Source organism: Carya illinoinensis, chromosome 8 (assembly GCF_018687715.1).
Source record: "Carya illinoinensis cultivar Pawnee chromosome 8, C.illinoinensisPawnee_v1, whole genome shotgun sequence".
Taxonomy (NCBI): Eukaryota; Viridiplantae; Streptophyta; class Magnoliopsida; order Fagales; family Juglandaceae; genus Carya; species Carya illinoinensis.
The window spans coordinates 3,946,753-3,973,147 of NC_056759.1; the positions used below are offsets into that span (position 1 = coordinate 3,946,753).

The window sequence follows — 26,395 nt, forward strand, 5'->3', positions numbered from 1 at the left end:
GCAAAATGCAGCACACAACAATCCACTGTAATTTCTAATTGTAGTTTTATACTTTGTTTATCAAACTATATAAAACCCGCTTCAAGTAGCTTCCTCTTTGTGGAAAATGGGTGGGAGCAAAATCTTTGGCTCCAAATCCCTATGTTTTACTTCTCTTGTGTTGTATTTGTTGGTTTTGGCATAATTGTTGGGGATTCTCATCTTATTGAATCTTGTATCTTGTAACTGTTTAATTTATCTATAAAATACTTACTTGCTTAGAAGAGGGGTTTAGACCCCGTTTGGATGTAGTTATTTCTATGAGACTGGTTGTAGTTTATTATTTTAGATTTTTTTTTTTTTATCTCAGTCATATTTGTAATAATGCATTTTAAGTGACATTTATTTTAGATTGATATATAAAACTATTTAAGATATAATAAATAATGCATTTAACTCCAAATTTAAAAATCATTATAAGCTTGAATTTATTGATAGGTCAATGTCAAAATAATTCAATGGGTTTCAAAGACACGCTACAGTTACACGAGATTGTTTTAAGGTTGGTTTGGTATCGTAACTCAATTGGTAGATCAATTCAGTTTAATATAATTTTAAGCTGAATGTAATATCAAAATACCAAAATTTCAAATTACTAAACTCATCTTAACTCAAAACTATCTTATATATGGGATTTATAATTTTTTTTAAGTCAACACATCTTTATACGTGAGACTCACAACTTTTTTCAATGTCTCATAAATAGTACTAAACATATCTTAACATCCAAACATATTTAAACTCATTTTAGATGTGCCCTCCCATTACTCACTCTACCCACTCAACTAACTACTATTTATAAAAAACTTAGCTAACTTAGCTCAGCTCAGCTCATCTCAATATCCAAACGTAGACTAAAACTATTTCAGAGTATTTATAAATAATAATAAAATAATTTATAAATAGTAGTAAAATAATGTATAAATAATAGTGACGTAGTTTGAGAATATATAAGAACAATTATGTTTCCAAATAGATCCTTAATTTTTCCACTCATTCAAATTCAATTTTTAATTTGAATCTTTGTTTTGAAAAGAAAAAGAGTAATGCTAATAAGCTTCCATAGAAGGATTTGGGTATGGAAGATCATGAAAAATACCTATTTTAGCTCTTTGCAGTTATAATCATTGATTACATCTGGAAGCAGAGAAACAAAATAGTCTATAACTATTCTTCTCTTTCCATTGAAGAGGCAAAACTTCAACTCGGTTGTATCTACCAAAATTACAAAGAAGCTTGAAAGGGAAAGGAAGAAAAAAAAAATTGAATAATGGTGTCCCCCCATCAAACTATTTAAGTTACCCTTTTGATACTGCAACAAGAGATATATTTTCAACTATTTTGATCATATGTAGAAATCACTTTGGAGTCATCCTTGAAATTCAAACTGAAAAAATTCTCTCTCAAAATCCTCTGGTGGTGGAAGCATCGGCAACTCTTATTGCAACTAAAATGGCCAATTCTAGTAAGCTATCTCGGGTTATCTTTGAAGGAGACTCACAATTAGTTATCTCAGCCATCGAAGACTTAGATTCTTCCCCTAACTCACTCATAACTTCCATCATTGGTGACATCTAACATCTTTTTCATCTCTATCGGCATTGGAAATTAGCCAAGATTCATCAATCTGCAAATCAATCTATGTATTCAGCAGTGCAATGGGCAGTTACCAATTTTCTTTTTAGAAGCATACCCATTGAATATTTATCTAGTTGTACCTCTATTATTATATATATCATGCTATATATATGTATATATATCATGGTTTTTTATTTTTTAAAGAGCTGGAAGCCTCACACATAAAGACTCCGTCCCAAATTTATTGAAAATAACCCTTACTTATAGCAGAGAAAACCGTAAAAGAAGCCAAGCATTTGGGAGGATTACAAATCAGAACAAAAAAAAAAAAAAAAAACCGACCATTCTAAACGGGCCTATAACAATACCAAAAAAACCAATCAAACTAATCAACCTCATAAGCTTCGAATATAGGCAATACCCATTTTGTCTAATCTGTACCAACCCTTTGTAAGAAGAGGCAATTGAGAACTTTCCTCACAAAACTTATTCTCACCCAAAGATCCTCTTTGAGCTAACGAATCCGCTACCTTATTTCCTTCTCTATAAAAATGATGAATTGAAAAGACCCATCCCACAATCAAGATTTTTAACTGATCCCAGAAATCCCACAAAGACCACACTGTACATTTATTCTTCAAAACCAAATTAACGACCACCTCCGAATCACATTCTACTTCAACATTTGAAAAACCCATCTGCTTGCATAATTTAATTCCTTCAAGCAACACCCTTAGTTCAACTTCGTAGTTAGAGCATGACCCAAAGAATTTTGAAAACCTGAATACCATTTTCCTCATCTCATCTCGTAGGATTCCTCCCCCTCCTGCTAGACCTGGATTGCCAAAACTACTTCCATCTATGATAGACCTGGACCTGGATTCCTCCCCATCTCATGCTTGATTAGGAAAAAAAAGAAAAAAAAAATATTACTCGATATTATTCTCTCTCTGTTTTTTTTTTTTTTTTTTTTTAAATATACTTGACATTATTCGGTGCAAATAAGAGCATTCCTCCTGAAAAAGTATGCATTATAATTGCTCGGAAAAACCATGACAATCTACAGATAGAGATAATTAATAAAAGAAGGTGATTATTGGGTCCTAGTTAATTAATCATCTCTACAACTTTGCTGCATTGTCCAAGACGACGGCATCAAACCATTCATGTAATAATCTAGTAACCAGTCTTGGCTTGACAATTATGGGTGGGTAGCGGGGCCCCGCACCCCGTTGCATCGCACTGTTCGCCCTGCCCCCGCATATGCAAGGTGGGGTATCTGCATCGCAAGGGTGGGGGACGGGGGCCCCTGCCCATATAGGAGTTCCCTAGCAGAGGCGGGGGACGGAGGGGCTTAGCTCCCGCTCCGCATTTCCCCTGCCCTGCCTCGGTATATATAATACATATTATATAATAATATAATATATATTATTTTTTAGATGAAACAACATCGTTTTGTACATGACAAAATGATGTCATTTCATCAAGTTTTTAATTCCCTTCTAGTTCCCCCTGCGCCCCCTTCCCCTTTCTAGTTTCTTCTCGAACACTCTCCTCTCTCTCTCTCTCTCTCTCTCTCTCTCTCTCTCTCTCTCTCTCTCAGACTCGCACGACGCCGGATGCACGATATCCAACTTCCGTAGTTCCACTCTCGCCGTCACAGAGGTAAGCCACTCCGCAACCTAGTTTTAGTTTCTCCATTGTTTTTTATTTTATTTTATTTTATTTATTTATTTAGGGGTTCCAATCCGAAACCCTAATTTTTTTTTTGGAGTGGAAACCCTAAATTGCATTTTAAATGTCCAAGTCTCATGACACTACCTTTTTTTTTTTTTTTTGTCATCCTACAGTTTAATGCGTTAGCCCTTTTATTGAAAGTTTATATTAGCACAATTATGCTGAGTGTCATGTGCTTAAATCAATGATTCTAATATTTAAATAAATAAAAAAACTGCACGATTTAAATAAACAAATATTTATGCATTTTTAATTTTACTCTTTTAATTCATAATACTAACAGTTACAATTATTTTTTTTGTTTTTGTTTTATTTAGTGATTAAGAAAATGTTGCTTAATAATATTGTGAACTTTTTTAAATTGGTTTCAATCATTGCACTTTGTCTTGTTTATTGTTTGGTGTACTATTACATTTTTTTTATGTGTTGTGTTTGATTGCACTATGCCATTTTATTTTTTATTTTTTTATGTGTTGTGTTTGATTGCACTTTGAAATTTTTTTATTGTGTTGGGGAATCATGAATGTCTTCTCAAATGGATTCGGATTTGAGTGATAGCTCTCTTGCCCTAGCCAATACCCCTACACCAGAACCTAACCCTACTTCTACCCTTACAGGGAGTACACCTTACCTTGTCCCCAAGCCCACACAGGACAAGAAACCTGTGTCCATAGTTTGGTCTCATTTTACCAAACTAGAGGGTGGTGATCCTAACAACCCACAAGTTAAATGTAATCACTATGGAAAAATAAATGGATGTCACTATAGGAAACATGGTACAACTCAGCTGAATGTCCATTTAAAGGAACAATACAAGAAGAGTCAAATATTAAAATCCTTAGTAGAGAAGGATAAGTCTAGACTAGATATTGGATTAAGACAAATGACGGATGGGAGTAGTGGGGCTGGGGGTCCAACATTGAAGGGGTTTACGAAGTATAATCCCGATGAGTATAGAAGGAAGTTAGCTCGTATGATTGTCATGGACGAGCTGCATTTTCAATTTGTGGAGGGTAAAGGGTTCCAGGAATTTGTCCAAGAGTTGGAACCGAGATTTACACTTCCTTCTCGCCATACTGTGGCAAAAGATATTAAAAAGATGTACAAAAAAGATAAAGATGTTTTGAGGGGCCAATTGTCGGGTTTGGTAGTTTGCCTCACTACTGATACTTGGACTTCTATCCAAAATATGAATTACATATCGTTGACTGTGCATTTTGTTGATTCTGATTGGGTTATTCACAAAAAGATTATTAAATTTTGTCAAATAACTGATCATAAGGGTGACACGATTGGCAAGACCTTGGAGGCCGTAATAAAGGAGTGGGGGTTGACACATGTTTTGACTGTTTCGGTTGATAATGTATCATCTAATGATGTTGCCTTGAGATATCTAAAAAATTATCTTAAAGAGGCAAATAAGACATTCTTGGGTAGTGAATATTTGCATGTTAGATGTGCTGCACATATTTTGAATTTAATTGTGACTAAGGGATTGAAAAATGTTGATGAATCGGTTGCATGAGTTAGAATGGCTGTGAAATTTGAGGTCTTCTCCTTCTAGATTGGAGAAATTCAAAGTTGCTGCAAAGGCTGCAGGCATAACATCAAAGAAGGGTCTTTATACTGATGTTCCTACCAGATAGAACTCGACCTTCTTGATGTTGGAGGATGCCCAAGAATATAAGGCAACCTTTCAATTATTGGGTGATGAAGACATCCAATATGTCAAATACTTTGATGAGCACGGGGGATTAGGAAAGTCTAATGATGATGATTGGGTGGTAGTTTCTACTTTTGTTAATTTTCTCAGACTTTTTTACGATGTCACATTGAATATATTTGGTTCTTTGTACCATTCATCCCATGGATTTTGTCAACAAATATGTAGGGTGAAAGAAGAATTAGAATATATGCGTAGGGGTTCCAATGAAAAGATGAGAGGGATGACAGTGACCATGGTACTAAAATATGACAAGTATTGGGGAGATTTGAGTAGAATAGATATTTTGTTATATGTGGCTGTTATTCTTGATCCATGTCTGAAAGTTTCAAGCATGTTATATGGTTTGAGACTTGCTCACGATCAGGTATGGGCTGATCTTATTGGTGAAATGTCCCGAGATACCCTGGCTAAATTGTATGATGAGTTTAATGCAATTAAGGGTGATACTACATCCAAGACATATACACTTACCCCAACGCCTTTTACAGACACCATGACCAGGCCTCCTACAAAGAAGCATAAAATGCTGTGGACTAAGACCCTTGCACAGAATCCCACACTAGTCCATTAATCTACAGAGGTGGTTTCGGAGTTAGACAACTATTTGTTAGCGGATATGATCCAAGATGATGATGATAATTTTGATATATTAAGATGGTGGAAGAATGCGGCAAAGAAAGAGTTTTGATTGGCATCAGCCACTGTAGCGGTGTGCAAAATGTGGCAAATGTTTTTTTTTTTAATTATCCGAAACGCACCGTTCGGTAGTGTAGTGAGATGTGAAATTCATTTCGAATTGAAACCCCCCCCCCCAGTGTAGAAATCGAGCCCGCGTCAAATGTAGTCCCCGCCCGCGTCGAACCTGATCTCCCCACCCCCACCGGCGACGCCGTCTGTTTAAAGCCGTCCAGCCATTGTCACCGGTTGAAAGCATCCGGCGACGTCCTCTGTTTGCAGCCATGACGGCATTTTCACTGGAAGCATCCCGCGTTGCCCAACAGGATCATCCTCGCCCAACACCCACGAATCCTCGTCAGCCCACGTAGTCGGCGCTCAGCACCCACAGCGCCACCCAACCTGAATCTCGCCAGAGCCGAAGAATGAACCTGAGTCTGTCCGCCAGTTGGGGAGGGGCACGGGGAGGGGGGAGAGGGGAGTTCAAGATAGGGTTCGGGAGAGGAATGAAATCGACCGGGGAGGGGGGAGAGAGGAGAGAGAGAGGATACTTAGATTTGAAATTAAGTGAGAATGAGAGGGGGGAACGGGAGGGGGAACGAGAACGAGGATAAAATTGTAAATACACTCCCAAGCCACGTCACGTGTACTCCGGCTTCAGCCAAATAGTGGCTGATGCCCAGATTTATTCGCAAAGAAATATCTCATCCTTTCTGAGATTGCCGGTTGTATTTTGGCCATTCCTATTAACACCGTTGATTCAGAATCAGCCTTTAGTATCGGAGGTTGCATATTGGATCCTTGCATAGTTCATTGTCTTCTATAACTGTGGAGACATTGATATGCACACAGAGTTAGATGATAGGAAAATATATTCATATTCCGGATGTTTTAGATTTTAAGGAGAGCGATGAGGAGGAGGGTGGTGATCAGTCTGGATTTGGACCACTTGGTAATTGTATTTATTTTATTATTTTGATTTATTTATAGTCATTTCGATTTCATCGGTATTAACTTTAGTATTAATTCTTGTAGCAACACATGAGACGACGTCTAGCTCCGCAGCAATATGAATATGTGCTTAAACTCGGGCTGTCCCAAGAGTCATAGTCAAAGACAAGTCATAGCTCTCTTTTTAGATATTCAAAATTTGAATCATTTGTTCATATTTTGTATTTAATGATTTGTAATGTTGATATAATGTCCTTTAGACACTTTTATGTTTGTAATTTTGTAATTGTTTATCCTTTCAATTTTTTAATAGCTTAGTTATTATTATTAGTTTATTAAGTATTAGACAAGTAACTTTTATTCATGTAACTTTTTTTTTAGTAGACTAGATTGACTAGTAATTATTAGCCATAAAATCAATTTTTATTCATGTAACTTTTTTTTAATCTAGTTTTTAATTTTTAATTTTTTTTACTTATAATTTTATGGGCTGAAAATGGCCTAGAAGTTTTTTTGGGCCTAAAAGAAAAGCTTGTGGGCCATTTTAGGCCCATTTCAGTGGTTTCTAAGCCTTTATTTTTTGCCTAGAAACTGATTTTGGACCCAAGGCCCAGTAGGGGTGAAGGGGGCAGACATATTGCCCCCCCAATCTGCACCTTGTTATGTAGGACGGGGGACGGGGAGGGAATTTCCCATCCTCTCCATGTGCGGGTGGGGGGCGGGGAGGGGTCTACCCCACAATGTATAGTGTGGGTAGCACCCCTAGCCTTCAGCTTCAATTCACATTAAGGAATAATTCTAAGCATACTGTAATAGTGTCAGTTTGTAACTGAGAAACCCCATAGATGGACTCGTTTTTTTTAATACGTGAATGGAGTAATGTTAATGATAGTGATAAAGTTTATTGCTGTCGCTTTGTTCTTATGCTTATTAAACATCTTCATAAAAACGCTTTACTCTCTAATATATTAACTCCAATACTGAAATACAGCACTGGAATTAATGAAGAATGATGAAGTGCAGGCCATCATAGGACCTCAAAGCTCAGCACAAGCTAGGTTTGTTATTGAACGGAAAGCTCAGGTTCCCATCCTTCCCTTCTCAGCCACAAGTCCCTCTCTTTCTCCTGTCCAAAACCTCTTTCTCATACGCACAGCCCAAGATGACAACCCACAAGTGAAAGCCATAGCAGCCATTGTTCAGGCGTATGGCTGGCGGGAAATTGTCCTTATTTATGAAGATACAGATTATGGAAATGGTTTGATTCCATATTTAATGGACGCTTTTCTAGAGATTGACACTCGGGTGCCTTACAGAAGTGTAATTCCTCCATTTTCCAATGATGGTGAAATCGCCAAGGAGATAAATTAAAGGGCACGACTCAGAAAATATCCAATTGTGTACAAATATATCTCAACAGGATGCAGGAATGTAATATCAGCTACATCTTTAAGATCATACTGGCTCAACAAACTTTAGTGGGGGAAAACATACAGTATCGGAACGTATAGACAACAATATTTCTATGATTAAAATAGTAATCCTTTACACAGACACAGCCAATTCAAGGCATTGGCTTTAAAGCATATCTTTTTTTCTGTCATGACGCAGAACCTCTTCAAACATACCCCGGGGAGTAAACCCCATAATTGAACCAGGGATGTTAATTTGAGTCTACGGCTCATCACAAGCTGCACCCTAATGGTGGCTTTATAGCATATCTATACCTCAGTTTCCAATGAAAACCTTTTAGTTTTCTCAACTATCTTTGTTTTATTTATTTTTATAGGTTAGTTTTCTCAACATTCATTTGCAAGCCTCTTGTCAGGGCAAACTGTCAGGGCAAACCACAAAGTGTACACCTGACAAGTAGGGCCACCACACAATGGTGTTCCGAGTAGAACCCCTAACAACTTAGGTTGATCTCAGCCTTTGAACCAAATTTCAAAAGTCAAGACGGCCCTTTCCATTTAATTCCATTTATGAGTTTCATGCGTTTCCATGGCCCTTTGTTGCACCATATCAGTCATTATCTCTCCATTCTTTAAAACTTGAAATGCACAACTAGATACGCATGGCCAACTGGCCAATATCGCACGATCCCAACCATAAACTTGGTTCAACCACCCAAATTGGTCAACTCAGATGAGGACTCAATCAATGCAGTCGAAAAGAATATCGATCCTACGAACTAAAGCAAGAACAAGCTAGTCACTGACGAGTGCAAAACAGAAAAGTACGTATGTAAGAAGATTCTAAAGAATGAGAGAAAGGGATTGTTATTAATGTTACTAAAGGAACTTTTACTTACTAAAAAAAATAATGTTACTAAAGGAAGTCAAACTCTATATATTATATAACGACTCTCAACATACCAAGAATTTTCTTTTGAGCACATTACTGAAAATAATTGAATCTAGTTGATACTTGTTGAAGAAATGGGATTACCGAAGTTAATTCAATTCAAAGTAAAAAGGTTGCATAGATAAACAATACATAAAAGATAATATTCTAAGAAATGCAATGATCTTTTTTTTAATTGACCCCGGGTATCCGAGAACAAAGTCCCATTAACTAATTTTGGAGGTGTTGTAACACCCCCTTTCCTAGGGCTAGGAGTGTCACATGTTTACCATAAAATATAAGACTATTTTCTCACGCACAAGATGTATCATCAGTCTTAACAGTGTAAGCTTCCTAACCATTGACATCAATAGTGCTAACTAATAAGAGCTATAAAATCCTATCATAAACAGAAATGTCTTAGTAACTCTCAAGTAGGCTATGAGCATCCTAAGTGACCTTATCCTACAAATAGTTCTAAACTCTATATTTTTTTTAAAGTCTGTAGAATCTCTCGACCTGGTTTTGATACCAAATTGTAACACCGCCTTTCTAAGGTTTAGGATTGTCATGTAATTTTCATAAAATATAAACCGGTAAGGGATTTCATAATTTAATAAATCAACTAAATAAATAATTAAGGCTTGGAATTAAATCCAATTGCTTCATCTAAGTTTGGCCCGTTAGCTCGTACTGATCATCATTAAATACCTGGTTGGTTAAAAACATGAAATAAAACTAAAATGAGTTGAAAATTTGGTAAGAAACTCATCATAATGTAAACATAATATACGTAGAAATTTTTCATAAAAATCTTCATGCTAAAAGCTTAAAATCATTCTTGATAATATCAATGCTTATGCTATGCATGACTAATTTATCTGAATTCACTTATTTTTTTATTGTCTTTTGGAAAAAAATCAATAATCTCTCTTCTAAAAGCATTGGTTTTTGACATTGGAAAAAATTTATAAAGAAGTTTCTTGGCAAAAAAATCCCAAGAAGTGATAGATCTAGAAAATAGAGAGTTAAGTCAAACTTGTGCCTTATACTTTAAAGAAAAAAGAAATAAGTTTAGGCGAATTGACTCATTAGTGAAGTTCTGGAACCTAAAAATAGCACAAATCTCAAGAAGACCCTGTACATGCATGTAAGGATCTTCTCTCTGAAAACCATGAAAAGCAGGAAGTAGTTGAATTATTTGGAGTCTCAACTCAAAGTGTGCTACATTAGTTATAGGCAACGCTATACATGATGGAGGGTTGGTGCTAATGGGTGAAAACAACTCTTTAAAAGTTTTATTATCCTCAAAGTTTTCCCTCATTGTAGATATAGAATCAGAATCTAGACTAACGAGGCGATGTATATGATCACGTATCCACATTTTCATACACTACACAATATTGTAATTTTTTTTTTCTAATTTTTCTAATTTTTTGATTTTTCTTATATAAAAAAACTAACTACAACTAATAGAAGAATACATTTGGTCAATATTCAATGTGTTTTTCTAATCGATCAAGTCTTCGGTAATGGCGCCAAAAATTTATTATGAAATTTTAATTGTACTCACAAGTGCATGAACCGTACCAGAGTATAGTTTTAGTAAGAACGAGGTTGAACCCATAGGGACTTGTGAAAACGTAGTAAACAAATTAATTATAAACCAAAAAAATCATAATCTAGTTCAGAAAGATGAGTTGTAAAATAAAATAAGGAATTATGCACTAAACAATCAATTAACCAAAGCAATAAATAATTAATTTGATAAACTAATCACAATAAAAAAAACTAAAATAAATTCTAAAGATGCAAACTAATTTAAACAACGAATAAACTATCAATAAAGAATGAACTAAGGTTTTGGAATCCCTCATTAATTCATAATAATATATTTATGAAAATTGATTCTTTTCAAATATTTATAGGATAATCTAGAAATCAATCTTGTTATCATGAAAAATAGTATTGTTGAAATCCATTTTTTATGAAAATATATAAAATATGTTCTTCTTAACTCAAAAATATAAAATCAAATAATCACTTGTATATGTTAAAACAAATAACAAAAGATATAAGATTTTATTTTTGACAAAATTATAAATTAAGCTCTCAATTGATTAAGATTATTTTAGATCATAAGAAAAATATGATTGAACTCATATAAAGAACTATATCTTTCATAATTGATATGAAGTAAGAATAATATATCGTTAAACACATAAATAACTAAGGAAAAAAAATCAAACTCATAAATAATTTTACTAATCATCAATGTGGTTTTATCTTCAACCTTAATTGAATACTTAACTAGACATGTTTACGAAAATAAATTTAAAAATTTGAACGTAAATAAACATAAGGTAATATTTAAAAGAAACTAAAAATTAAAAATAAAAATTAAACTTCTATGTAAACATAACTGTATTTTTCTCCAATCTGTACGAGATGCTCTGGCGCTGATTAGTTCTTTCTTTTTCTGATTTCAAACCGTTCGGCGTGTCCTCTCTCATGCCGTGTATACGTCTATTTATAGACTTTGAAGCATATAAAAGTCACAGCCTAGTCCAAAATTGAAGTAAAACAATAGTAATCTTGCCATACCGGCCATGCAAGGTCCTTGACTGACTTAATAATTTGTACACGTCTGCGAGTCAGTCCACCGAACCTGTAAGGGATTTAGAGTCTACGCATGTTCACATTCATGAACTGGTTTATTTCATGTCCACATCCAATTAATTACAGGACCAGAATTACCAAATTTTCTAATCCAAGACAAAACCTTGGAATTCAGATCTCATGTGGTCTTACTTCTCAGGAGTCAGCACGTGTTTGAGGAAAACTCCATTCATCCGGCTTTCCTTGATTTGGCGATCGACAAGTTGACAACCTTGTTTTCAAGCTCACTGGTTAGGCAGCTAGAAGCTAGACTTTCCAATGTGGCTGAACCTAGCTAGCTAGCGGGGTCCTTTCCGTGCGATACAAGTTGAGGGATTGGACCACAAATGGAATTGCATACGAACGGTACCGATCTAAGAGCCGAAGGAACAAAACCTAGCTCATGACAAATCTTCTCGTTTGATTTTCTCTTATATAATTATTATAATTTTTTTAAAATTTTTATATAAAATATAATAAAAAATTCAATATTTTTAAATTTTAAATTATAATATATATTAAAAAATTATATTATAATAATATTTTATTTAATTTTTAATAAAATATCTCATCTCATCTTAACTATGAAACCAAACAAGACCCTAAGTTTGCTTTGAAGGATAAAATACAAAGAATTATGATATTCATAAGTCTTATACACCACACACCTCATATTCTTTAATTTTTTTATTTTTATTTTTTTTTAATTTTATTTTTTTTAAAATAATTAAATTCTTGTATTCATTATTTATATATCACATATTTAATAAAAAATAAAAAAATAAAAAAAAATGATATGTGATATATGTCATATGAAACTTATGAATAAAATTTTTCAAACAGAAAACTTTAAAAACAAACATACTTGGAGCACTGTTTTCATCTCACTAGATCTCTTCTTTACTTCAATACTGTTCACAGATTTTGATACCTACCGATCGAATTTTCACTCACATCTTTCTCGTGTTGCCTTTTCCACGAAGGAAAAAGCTTGCTTCCCGCTGGGGCTCTGGGAGCTCCCGTTGGGAAATTTTTTATTTTACGTTTTTTATTTTTAATTTTATGATTATGTAAATATTTTTTAATGATATTGTAATTTTCTTTTTTAATTTTACAAAATGTTTAAAGATATTAAAAAAATCATGTAAAAAAAAGTAAAGAAAAAAAAAGGGACAAAATGCATCAGCGGTTCGACAAAAAGCCCCATTTTCACAGATCAACTTTCCGTGCGAATCTTTCTCCATCCTCCTCCTCTCGATCCCATCAGCGGCTCCTTTCCGCTGCGCACAGTTAGTGGGCCCTTTCAACGGTAGTTAGCAAAAAATATAGTATAAAAAATTAATCAATTTCTTTGTGGGTCCCACTACATTAACCACTATAAAAAAATTAAAATAGATTTTTCCATTAAAATAATCACATCTCATTCCTCTAAACAAATACATACTTTATTTTATTTCATCTACATTTAATATATCTCAATATTATTTACACATATTTTAATTGATCTCAATTCATTTATAAAAATAAAAAATAGTCTAATTCATTTTTTTTCCTTATTTTATATTTTGTGGCTGAGTCAGGCTGACCCGACTTAGTCCAATTCACCGAATTTACGGACCATTCTGCTGCTGACAACACGACCAGGAAAGTGATAATGGCCACATGCTTGTTGAAACAAACACAGCCTCATCAATGTGACTTTCCTTTTTGTTTTCATATTTTGTACCAGAAAACGTAACCGGATCATGATCTAATTAATATTCAGTTAATAGAATACACATACCAAAAAGTAGAATCCTAATTAAAATATACGACCGTTACAAACCAAGGGATCCTTTATGGTACACCCTTTAAACTTCCATACAACTTGTCTAAGGATTAAATTAGACGTGTGATATGTCGTATTGATAATAAGTGTAAGTGGTATATGATATCTTATATTTTTCAAATAATATTATTAATTTTAATAATAATTTAGACTCTAATTATACTGCTTAGTAAAATTTTTAAAGTAGGACCCCGATATATTTTGGACCTCTTTTAAACATTAGAAATAATAACATTGCAAAGGATATTAATTGGTCCCATGTGGGTCTCAAAGGATCTCGTGCCATCAAAATCAATATTAATATTATGGAGAGGTTTGGTCTACTTCCGGTTGAAATTCAATCCCTTAAATTAAAAAACAAATCTTACATCTTTATATATATAAAGCGCCTATCAAACGGTTATCAAACAAGAATTGTTATTTTAACAGATGTTTTAAATCTTTTTATTGTTTCTCGTTAAAGTTAATGTATATCAACGCGATGGACTGGAAAGTACTGAGTTGAAAGTCAAGAACTGATTGGATGCAGTGAATATCCATGAGGACGCTCTTCACTGGTGAGAGAATCCTGTTCGCCTCCTCGGATTCCATCAAAGAATCTTGCTTCATCGAAATTTCCAAACAAGGAGCTAATAAAGTGCCTATCAAACAGAAATTATTGTTTTAACGGATGTTTTAACGCTTTTTGTTGTTTCCCGTTAAAGTTAACGTATATCAACGAGATGGACATGGAAGTGTTGAGTTGAAAGTCAAGAACTGATTGGACGTAGTGAATATCCATGAGGACGCTCTTCACTGGTGAGAGAATCCTGTTCGCCTCCTCGGATTCCATCAAAGAATCTTGCTTCACCGAAATTTCCAAACAAGGAGCTAATAAAGTGCCTATCAAATGGAATTGTTGTTTTAACAGATGTTTTAATGCTTTTTGTTGTTTCCTATTAAAGTTAACGTATATCAACGAGATGGACTGGAAAGTGCTGAGTTGAAAGTCAAGAACTGGTTGGACACAGTGAATATCCATGAGGACGCACTTCACTAGTGAGAGAATACTGTTCGCCTCCTCGGATTCCATCAAAAGATCTTGCTTCACCGAGATTTTCAAACAAGGAGCTAATAAAGTGCCTATCAAACGAAAATTATTGTTTTAACGGTTTTTATTATTTCCCATTAAAGTTAACGTATATCAACGAGATGGACTGGGAAGTGCCAAGTTGAAAGTTAAGAACTGGTTGGACGCAGTGAATATCCATGAGGACGCTCTTCACTGGTGAGAGAATACTGTTCTCCTCTTCGGATTTTATCAAAGAATCTTGCTTCACCGAGATTCCAAACAAAGAGCTAAAATCAAGAACTGGTTAGACGCAGTGAATATCCACGAGGACGCTCTTCACTGGTGAGAGAATACTGTTCGCCTCCTCGGACTCCATCAAAGAATTGTGCTTCGCCGAGATTTCCAAACAAGGAGAACAAAATAATAAAAAAAATCTCAGATCTGAAAAATGGAGCTTCAGATTCATAGAGGCAAAGCCGTGTTCTTGACTGCTAAAACCAAGAACACTTTGTACAAAAAACAAGAAAAAAAAATCGAAGAAAGCTTTGGAATGTGAATTTTAGAGAGAGATAATAATGGTCTACCTTCATTTTCTACGTTGGATGGCATCGGATTCCGGATCAGTGCCATCAAAGTGGGCTTTTCTATTTCTGAAACAGCTTAAGTTGAAGAAGTAGAAAAAGAAGAGGAAGAAGACGGAAGTCAGATATCCAAATAAGAAGTCATTTTCTGGCTATTTCTCCATTTTGGTTCTGCTCAACATCTGATATCTCTCTCTCTCTCTCTCTCTCTCTCTCTCTCTCAATCAATTAATTAAGTCGGTTGGTTTTGTTAAGCAACACGTTACTTGTTAAATCATGTTGTCCCACAAGTTTAGAATCAGCATTTTGAGTTCTAAGAGAAAAAGTTTTTTTTTTTTTTTTTTTCAAATTTTTGGAGTTTGAATTTTCTTAAAGAGAGTCACAGAGTTGGATTTGTTGAAATTAGTTTCGAAATTTTAAAAATCACATTCTATAGCTTGAAATTAGCATTGTAATAGTTAATTTATTTGTTAAAGTTTTTTCTTTTTTTGTATAATATTCTATTTATTATATTATTTGTTTTATTGTTGAAGCAATATCTTTTAAACTATATCTGCCATCAATTATTTTTATAAATTTTATAAAAAAATATATTATTAGTTATAAGATAAACGTCCTTTACACGTTATTTTGACAGAGTAAGATACAAAAATACGTACACCTCATCCAACCGACGTTCATTTTGCGTTCTAGATGGGGAAGTCGTATAGCCCAGTCAACGCTCAGCCAGGCTGTGGCTCGCATGATCGCTTGCAAAAGAGGACTTTAGCGACAGCATTGCCTTCTGTCCATAACTACAGCGCGCATCAAACCTTTTATTTATTTCTGCAATCAGTAGCAAGCCTTAGCTGGGTCGACAATGGCGGACCAGAAACACCCCCTCTGTTTCGTCGGCTTTCTCTTGCTCCTGAACCTCCACGGCGAGCACTCGATGGCAAAGGAGGTGGTACCAGTGGGCGTTGTTCTTGATTTGAACTCCCCGGTGGGAGGAGTTGCAGAGCGTTGCATGTCCATGGCACTCTCCGATTTTTACGCTGTCAATGATGATTATAACACCAGGCTCGCTCTTTTGACTATGGATTCTGGGAATGATGTCATTGCCGCAGCATCTGCAGGTATGTTAAGTTAAAGTTCCACATTATTATCGTGGACAAAATCAAGATAAAGTTGTGAATGTCTCTTTCTTAATGACGAAAAGAAATTTTTCCAAAAGAGAGGAAAATAAACTCTTTATGTAGTTACGCCTAAAGCGATCAACTTCAATCAATAAAAAGCTCTAAAAAATAGGATATTATCTAGGGAGGCATGCTCTTTTTCCATGAAATTAACGGCTTGCATCATTCTACATGATCTTTATGCTTCTCCCTCTTCCTCTGCCTCTTCACCGCTCCGCCTCCCTTCTCTTCCTCTTCCTCTATGGCTCTGTCTCTTTGATTTCTTTATTCCACCAAACTTCATGGACGCCCCCATTAGAATTTACTCCTCATCGAACTAACACATAACTTTCAGAATACCATCTGGTTTAGTTCAATTTCAGAATTGGTCTTAGCTTTGTGCCATCTGTACCAACAATTGTTAATGATCAACACGATAAAGATTAATATCCTCGTTGCTGCTGTACTTATTGAGCATCTTCAGTGAAATTTTCTGTCTTCTAATTCATCATTCACCATTCACCATTTACTGAAATCCAGCACTGGATTTAATGAAGAATGAAGAAGTGCACGCCATCATAGGACCTCAAAGGTCAGCACAAGCTAAGTTCGTTATTGAACTTGGACGAAAAGCTCAGGTTCCCATCATTTCCTTTTCAGCCACAAGCCCCTCTCTTTCGCCTGCTCAAAACCCCTTTTTCATACGCACAGCACTAGATGATTCCGCTGAGGTGAAAGCCATAGCAGCCATTGTTAAGGCCTACGGTTGGCGGGAAATTGTCCTTATTTATGAAGACACAGATTATGGAAATGGTTTAATTCCATACTTGATGGACGCTTTTGAAGAGATTGAAACTCGAGTGCCTTACAGAAGTGCAATCCCTCCATCTTCCAATAATATTGAAATCGCTAAGGAGATTAAAAGGTTGAAGGAAACTAATGCTAGGATTTTCCTTGTGCACACGACTACTTCACTTGGCTCGAAGCTCTTTGTACTTGCAAATAATGCAGGAATGATGAGGGAAGGGTATGCATGGATTATCACAGAAGGGTTATCAGCTTTGGTTGATCCTTTGGGCCCAAAGGTGAAGGAGTCAATGCAAGGTGTGCTGGGATTGCGACCATACATACCCAGATCAAAACAGTTGGAAGACTTCAAAAGAAGATGGAAAAGAAATTTAACCTTAAGCAAACCAAACGTTAAGGTTACTGGATTAAACCTCTTTGGATTATGGGCATATGATACAGCTTGGGCTTTGGCTATGGCAGTAGAGAAGGCTGGCACAATGCATTCTGGATTCTTAAAGAAAAATGCTAGCAAAAGTAACGTAGATCTTGCAGCTTTAGGCATTTCTAAAACGGGTCAAACACTTCTTGATACGATTCTAACTACTGAGTTTCAAGGCATGAGTGGGAAATTTCATTTGATTAAAGGACAGTTGGAACCTTTAGCCTTTGAAATACTCAATGTGATTGGCGAAACAAAGAGAATTATTGGATATTGGACCAGACAGACAGGACTTTCACAAGAATTGGATGACACTGGTGAAGTAGCATACTCAATTTCAAAGGTCAGACTCAAGCAACCAATCTGGCCAGGAGACACAACAAACCAGCCTGCAAAGTTGAGGATTGGGGTTCCAGTGAGAAAAGGTTCTGGTGAATTTCTGAAAGTGGAATGGGATCCTTATACTGATAAGCCTATCATATCAGGGCTCTCCCATGATGTGTTTCTTGCTGTACTCAAGGCATTACCATTCCCCCTTCATTATGAGTTTATTCCCTTCATGAATAAAGATAGGCAGAGTGCTGGAACATACGATGAACTTATTTACCAAATCAAACTTAAGGTGAATTTTGAGCCTAAGTATTTGTATTAACTTGTAAAAACTTATTTTTTTCAATACATTGAAAGCAATATACTCCCTTTCCCCACATGAATGGTGGGGATATCATTGTCATGTGAGAGGGAGAATATTTCTCCCAAGGTTATGATTAAGAACTCGGTAGAGCACTTCAACAAAGTTTTTGTTGTTTTTCTTTACAATCTCATGGATTAATAACCATGCATATTTTTCCCTAAATGCAGAAGTACGATGCTGTGGTGGGAGACACAACAATTGTTGCTAATCGCTCCTTATACGTTGATTTCACTTTGCCTTACTCAGAATCGGGCGTGTCAATGGTGGTTCTGGTGAAAGAAGAAGAGAAGAACAACTTTTGGATTTTTTTAAAGCCACTAAGCTTGGATATGTGGTTAACAACAGGTGCAGCATTTGTCATTACAGGATTGGTGATTTGGGTTCTTGAACACCGAATAAACAGTGAGTTCAGAGGCCCGCCAGATCAACAACTTGGCATGATTTTCTGGTTCTCCTTCTCAACAATGGTCTTTGCTCACAGTAAATATCCTTTAACCCCATAAAAAGATTTTCTTTCCCTTCCTCCCCTCCCCGCCAAAGTTTAACATAATTGATTGTTTATATTGACATCATTATAATGAATCCAGGGGAGAGAATGGTAAGCAATTGGTCAAGATTCGTGATGATCATTTGGTTTTTTGTGGTGCTCATCCTCACACAAAGTTATACTGCAAGTTTGGCCTCAATGTTGACAGTACAACGATTGCAGCCTACGTTTGTTGATGTAAAAGAGATAAGAAGTAACGGTTATTTTGTTGGATATCAAAGTAATTCCTTTGTGAAAGGGCTTTTGATAAAACAGTTTAATTTCAATGAGTCCAAGTTGAAGCCTTACAGCACCCCTGAGGAGTATCACGAGGCACTATTAAAAGGAATCAACAATGGTGGGGTTGCAGCTATTTTTGATGAAATTCCCTACATTAAGCTCTTCCTTGCAAAGTACTGCTCCAAGTACACTATGGTTGGACCGACCTACAAAACCGATGGATTTGGCTTTGTGAGTCTCTCTCTCTCTCTCTCTCTCTCTCTCTCTCTCTCTCTCTCCCCATCTCCCCCTTTTATTTATTTTTGAACTTACAACATAGATTTCAAAACTACTACTTATTTTGTATAAATTCCACCTCAAAATACAGAAACCAACAATTTGGTATCTTGAATTACTGACTTTCTTCAATTTATCTTCGCTTGTTTTTTTCTCATTCTAAAATGCTGTAGGATTGCTCACGTATTTCTTCAGGCCTTCCCTCAAGGATCTTCTTTAGTCCCACACATTTCAAGGGCAATCCTTAATGTGACTCAAGACACAGACAAATTTGGAGCAATTGAGAAGAAGTACTTTTCAAGTAGTGGAAGTACTAAGTCTTGTGAAGATTCAAGTGCCTCAATCACTTCAAATAGCCCTAGTCTCGGCCTTGACAGCTTCGGAGGCCTCTTCATCATCACCGGAGCTGTGTCCTTGTTCTCACTATTGGTTTATGTGTTGAAGTTCCTTCGCACACATTGGCCTGCTTTGAGTATCACACATCCTGAAAGCTCCTTTTCGTCCAAGTTGATTGAAATGGCCATGTATTTTGACCGTAAAGAAGATCCCTCTTCACATCCCAATATTGAAAGACATACATCTAGGGTACATGCTGTATCAAGTCCTGACGTAATAGAATTTCCTCATAATATGGAGAACCACTCCAGGAATTTCGATGTTGTAAGCGACCGGGATGAAAGTCCTCCTACGAGTTTTCCTTCTCGGCACAGTGATATTACATCTTTGCATGAGGATGTACCAAATTAAAAATAGGTCTTGGTTTTTTAACTTTTAATGTAAAGATGTGAAAAAAGAAATTTAAAGAGACGAAGTTTTTCCACTAAGATTGTTTTGTTGTTTATTAGCTACCACTCCTTTGTTCCCCAAAATTTTTATCATGTAATTTGAAAAATGTGTTCTTTTATATATTTTCAATTTTGTTAACTCTGTCACACTTGTTACATGATACATTTAAGATTTCGTGTGTTCGCTTCGGCCTTCTCTTTAGCTTCTAATCCATTTTCTACCTCTTTTATTGCATAAGAAAGAAAAAGAACTGTTTTTCATACTTCTAAGAAATACCAAGTTGGACATTGACAATGCTTCCAAATGTAACTTTGAAAATGCTGATTGTGGTGTATTTTATGTACTCATAATTATTATATTATTATAGGTTTATCTTTTTTTTTTTTTAGTACAAATAGTATACTAATACTTTTGCTTAGGGCTGTAAATGAACTAGTCTGTTCAATAGCCTGTTCGGTTAAACTCGAATTGAACTAGACTTGTGAAAAAAAAAAAGCTCATTTGTGAAAGTAGATACCCGCTCGATTTGTAAATGACACATACCCAACAAAACTCGACTCGATTTGGCTAAGGCTCGTTTATACTCGACTCGATTAAAAATCATTCATATATTGATAAATATATACATACACCTATGCATGTATATATGTATTAACTAATAATATAGGCATACCACTTTTATAATTAAATATATAATATGTATTCTAATTACTTATGTCTATATAGTGAATAGACTTCATAGGTATATTTTATAATTTATATAATAATTAGTCAATAAAATTTAATAATTTCATATACTAGTACGTGGAAACCATATATGAAATAGATATATGCTATCATATTAAGTGTATGTATTAATAATATATATAGACATATAATATATTATTATTTTGAATAAATATCAACTAGTTAGATATTAATTATTTATAAATTTTATAATTTAATAGAGGTTCTACTTGTTAATTGTATATATTCAATATTAGTTTAATTATTAAATCTTATTCGAAAAAAAAAAAAAACAATTGAAGCTTGAGCTCGGCTTGACTCGAACTCATTTGTGGGACGAGCTTGAGCTCGAACTCGAGTTGAGAGTTTAGCTTATTGAGTTGAGATTGAACAAAGAATTAAAAAAAATATCGAGTTCAGGCTCGAGTATTTTGAGTCAAGCTGAGCTCGGCAAGCCAAAAAAGGCTCGACTCGGCTCGATTACAGTTCTAGTTTTGCTGAATTGTTAGTTCCGAAAATTTATTTAACTTTATGCTATAAATTGATTATTTCTGATTTGATTGTTGAGATCGATTCTCTTGTTGTTGTTGTTGTTTTTTTTAATTTTATTTTTAACAAGACAATCATCCAATTAACTTTAATATTTGTTGTGATGTTTTACATTTCAAGATCTAATTCCCTTTTATTATCAATCATGTCTACAGAGAAAGTAATGTGCTTGCTACCAATCTAGCCAATTACGACGCAATGGAACATACAGTAAGCTTTTATTCTCTTCTTCAACTCCCTGAACATAGGATTGTTTTATTGTATTGAATCAGTCATCCGTAGGCATGGTTTCAACCATGGTAGCAAGCGATAGGCAGTTTTAAAAAGCAAACTTGACAAACTAGTTTCTGATGTCAAGTGCGCCATGTCCCCTTCCTCTGTTCCCACCACCGTAATGAAGACGAGCTTCGACCACCAGGAACATTGTTTGTGGTGGGCACAAGAAGATGAACTTTTAGTAGCCATATTGCCACCAATAGATATTTGCTTCTCCTACCGATATACAAGTTTCTGAATATCATTTGCTTTAGTTCAAAACTAGAAATCAGAAGCTGATGATGTTGATCAGGTTTATGTCTTTTGCATGATCATGAGCTCATGTTTTTGCCTTCTGCATCAATTCACATAAGCACACTAGTAACAGTATCAGTTTGTAGCTAATAAACTCTGTACGTTGCCTCCCCCGTAGATAGGCCCATGCATGCATCACTATAAGGAATCTAACATTTTGCAGTGCACAAAATCGTTGCAAATACTATAAATAAACGCTGCAATTGATCAAAGCAGTATTTTTTAGTTCCTTGCATGTTCGATGATATAAACCTTTCATTTCTGATCAATTGCAGTGATATCAAAAAAAGGTTGCAAATAGGGTCAATTGCAGCGATATCTTTTCGTTGCAAATTATATCGCAACACGTTGGAAATGGGTTATGAAATTTGAATTAGGATCACTGCTTTTGAGCAATTCCAATGATTTTAATCCTTGCAAAAGTTCACAATAGCGCTGCAAATACCCCATATCAGAAGTAGCGCTTACTTCTTTTGTTGCATTTAACATTTTTTCCAAGTACTAAAATCGCTGAAATGAATTTGTTGACGGGGGGAGTTGGATTATATTTGTTTATTTTTGCTAGACATAAGTTTTTATTCTTGATTATTTGTTTGGAATTTCTACTTGGTTTCTTGGTTGGTTGTTTGTGCTTTTGACAGGTCTTATATTATATTCATTAAGTTGGTTTTGTCACTAATCCACTGAAGGAAGAGATTGTAAAGGCAAAATTTGGTTAGGATTGGATGACTAAATGATAAGATAAATGTAAAACCTTTGTAATTTTTGGATGAATGTAAAATAATTATCATTATCATGGTCTTATCATTATATTTGTAATATTTGGATGAATGTAAAATAATTATCGACTTTATCTTTAAACAACATTGAGTTTATCTAGCAGTTTTAGAGGTTGTTTAGATAAGTCATTGAGGTAAAAATTGAGTCCATGATGATCTGCATTTATCCAGAACAGAAGTTGAACATAAATCAGTCAATGCAGAAGAGAGTTATCGCGAAATGTCAGCAATTCGTCAGGAGACGTTCTCTCGACAGATTCTATCCGTTAGTAGAATCCTACTTCAACTGGAACTCTTTCTAGATTGTTTATTTAAGAGATCATATTGGTTAAGATTTATAGAGATTCAGATCTACATATTTTCTAGAGCAGTTTCTAGTGCATATTTGGTGAGAAAATTCCTTAATGAATTTTCATATTTGTAATCTCTTTTTGAGTGTGATCGTGCTTCAAGTATGAAGGATCATTAATTAGATTTTAGTTACTGAAGTTCCAAGATGGAAGTTAATAGTTTGAAAATTGTCAGAGATCTTGGCTTCTACTGCGATAGAAGACAAATTGATTATTTATTTATACAAGTAAGAGAGTAAAGTTACAAAGATTTTGTAATTGAAAAGTATTTGTAATTGATTTTTAAACAATAAGATTGACTTTCTTGGATTTGGCTGCCCCGTAGGGTTTTACTTTTAAAGAGTTCTTTAAAGGGTTTCCCTTCGTAACCAATCGTTGTGTTTTGCAAGTTTGATTATTTTCTTTAAATATTTGATTCGTTTAATAATCATAATATTGAGATCTAACCAAATTATTTAAGAAAATTGGTAGACAATTTCGTGATTTTACAGGGGTACTTGGAGAATTTCAATTGGCATCAGAGCGTGGTTCACTCATTCGAGTGTGATCCATGCCCTTGTAGATCATGTCGATGTCATTGTATGTCCCGCCACATTTCGATGATGATATAAATCTCATTGTAAGGAAATTCAAATTAAAAATTCTTGTTTTACAAGAAAGCTAATGGAAAATAAAAGCGAGGTAAGGAATTTTCTGCAAAGATAAATGAGTCTAAAAATTGGAATAAAGATAAATTTGAGAAAAATGACAAAGTTAAGTGCCATGAATGGTTAGGATATGGTCACATATGAGTTGAATGTCCAAACTTTAAGAAAAATAAAAGAAAAGTATTGAATGTTACACTTAATGACAGTTCAGATTTGAAAGTTCAACCTCATCATCTAATGATGAAAAATCTTTTATAGCTTTTCCTACTATTGTGAATGATTTTTCTGATATTGTACTAATAAAATCTGAAAGTAGTTGTGATTACAGTGATTCAGATGTATCACTTATTAATGTTGACCAAGAATTAATTTTACAGGAAGCAAACAATGATGGGTATGAAGAAGTGATCAAATTAAAGAAACTCAACAAGAAGCTGTACAATAGATTTACTGCTGTGGAGAATGAGAAAAAAAAAATATTTCTGAGGCATTAAAAATTTCTGATGTTGAAGTATCAATATTAAAAGATCAAAAGGCTGTACTAGAAAAAGAATTGGAAAAGTTTTATGAGTGCAAGAAAAAAACCGCAATATAGAAATTAGAAGAGATGTTGAGTTTTCAAAAATCTAGTTATAATCGCACGGGTTTTGGGTACGTGACTTTCCAAGGTATGAAACTTAAAGGCTTATCATTCACTGCCACTTCATCAAAAGATATGCTCCCAAGAAGGCCGTGTCTAAAACTCATGTTCCAAGAGTCTCACATGATAGATCAATGACAAAGAAACCCAACCAAGGTAAGTCCGAATGTAAGTTTAATCCTACTTGTCATTTTTTGTAGTATTTTTGGCCATATAAAGCCACATTGTTTTAACTTGAGAAAAATACACAAAAAATAAGGAAAAATAAAATATACAAAGAAGGAAAAGAATTTAAAAAATAAGGTTGAAGAGTTGAATCATCAAATAACCTCCATAAGTCTCAAATTTGGTGAACTAACAGATTTTTACCTTCAAAATAAAGAAAAGATCATACAAAGTGGTGTTGATGAAAAGAATAGGCCAAAATTTAAAATAAAGTGGATGGTCAAAGAAGATGCCATGTCACATTAATTGATAGGATTATTTGTATATTCTTGCATTCTTTATATTATAGCATTAGTCTAGGATATGCATTTTATTTTTCTGTTTTACTTTTATGTTTCTGTTTTTCAGTTTTAAATAAGAAAAATATTATATAAATTTTTTTTCTGGTTTGGTTCAAATTTTTTCTTTAAGGAAAGTGCATGCTTGATATGTCAAAGTTTCAACATTTGTGTTCTCACTTAATAAATTCTTAAATCTATGCATCTCTATACTTTGTGCAATTCACTTTGTGCATACTAACCCTATAGGTCATCTTGAAAAAATTCATTTACAAAACACTGTGAGGAACTTATATGTATACATATTATAATTAAAGTTTACATTGTTTAATGAGATGCTCACCGTAGATGGAGTCCATGCCTTGAATTAACTAATACTAGTTGAACCTAGTATATTAATAAAGAGTTCTTCCCTTGCCAAACACAAAGAGTTGATCTATATAGAAAAAGTCAGTGTTAAATCATTGCGAAAAAGACTAACACCCTACACGGATTTATCTCCTTAAGTCCTTATAGAAAGATCATTACTCTAATCATTGTGGAAAAAGATAAGCAATAAAAATGGTCATAAAAAAAAAAAAAAGGAGTTGTGCAAAATAGTGTTTGGAGGAGATGCTTATGTATCTAGGCCTAACATAAAGTTTGACTTTTATGATGTATAACAAACTCTTGTGAGCATTCATAAGAAGAAAATGCTCTAAACAATAGTACCAGAAATATATTGAAGAATAAAAATAATAAATGTTATGGTATAAGTGTACTCACTCACATAGTCATATGAATTTTGATATTGATGATCTTATGAGTGAACATTCAAAGAGATTGTTGCAATTGAGAGTGTGTTTATGATTAGATTTATTTTTTTATTTTTTATTTTTTGTGAAATCCACTATGGTTGAATTGAGATAATGTGAAGCATGTTACTTGTCACATTATTCAATATTCTTATTTATTTAAAAAAAAAATTGAATTTGTTTGTTGTATCCTTGTAATATTTTGTGATATTTTATTTCTATCTTCTTTTATAAAATAAATACAAAAATATAAATATAAAGTTTTTTTTTTGGGTCAATATTTGGTATGAGTCTAAGTCTGACACTTATTTCCAGAATGAGTGGCATAAGTCCCAGTGGGATTCTTGAAGTAAGTCTTTAAGCATAAGAAAGAAAGGCCCGTCCGTGCCTAGCACGTGGGCCACTTAAGAGTCTTAAGTTGTACTCTAGGAAGACTCACCCACGGGAATGTCATATGCAATAACCCATATTCTCTTCTCCAAAAACTTCTTAAGACAAAGCTTCTCGCTAATCTCAACCGCAAGCCGTAGCCATTCTATTTTTTTTCGCATTACTTGTTAAGGCCTTGGTTCCGAGCGGTTTGAATCACTAATCCAACAAGTAAGTTTTTGACTTGTTTGTTTCCTTTTCAAAGACTAGGGCTCAATTTTTTATGGAAAGTTTGATTATGCAAAGTGCTGGCTTGGATTTGAGTTTGGGTTGCCTAGATAGTGACTGGATTGCTCTTTCCGAATCTTGTTTGCATGTATTTAGGAGAAGTTTTTTG

At 34.5% G+C, this 26,395-nt stretch overlaps 1 protein-coding gene across 3 annotated transcripts; it reads left to right on the forward strand.

Annotated features, from left to right (window-relative positions):
* The first annotated feature begins 15,836 nt into the window (after positions 1 to 15,836).
* On the forward strand, positions 15,837 to 20,209 carry LOC122274301 (glutamate receptor 2.1-like). Of its 3 annotated transcripts, none has more exons than XM_043083341.1 (5): positions 15,837 to 16,282; positions 16,862 to 18,171; positions 18,411 to 18,723; positions 18,831 to 19,240; positions 19,459 to 19,682. In XM_043083341.1, exons 1-5 carry the CDS (start codon positions 16,027 to 16,029, stop codon positions 19,531 to 19,533), a joined length of 2,364 nt encoding a protein of 787 aa, XP_042939275.1. In that variant the 5' UTR covers positions 15,837 to 16,026; the 3' UTR covers positions 19,534 to 19,682. The 3 variants fall into 3 exon arrangements, with proteins under 3 accessions (XP_042939275.1, XP_042939276.1, XP_042939274.1); XM_043083342.1 differs by having other exon boundaries at positions 18,831 to 19,257; positions 19,292 to 19,602; XM_043083340.1 differs by having other exon boundaries at positions 15,840 to 16,282; positions 19,481 to 20,209.
* The last annotated feature ends 6,186 nt before the right edge of the window (positions 20,210 to 26,395 follow it).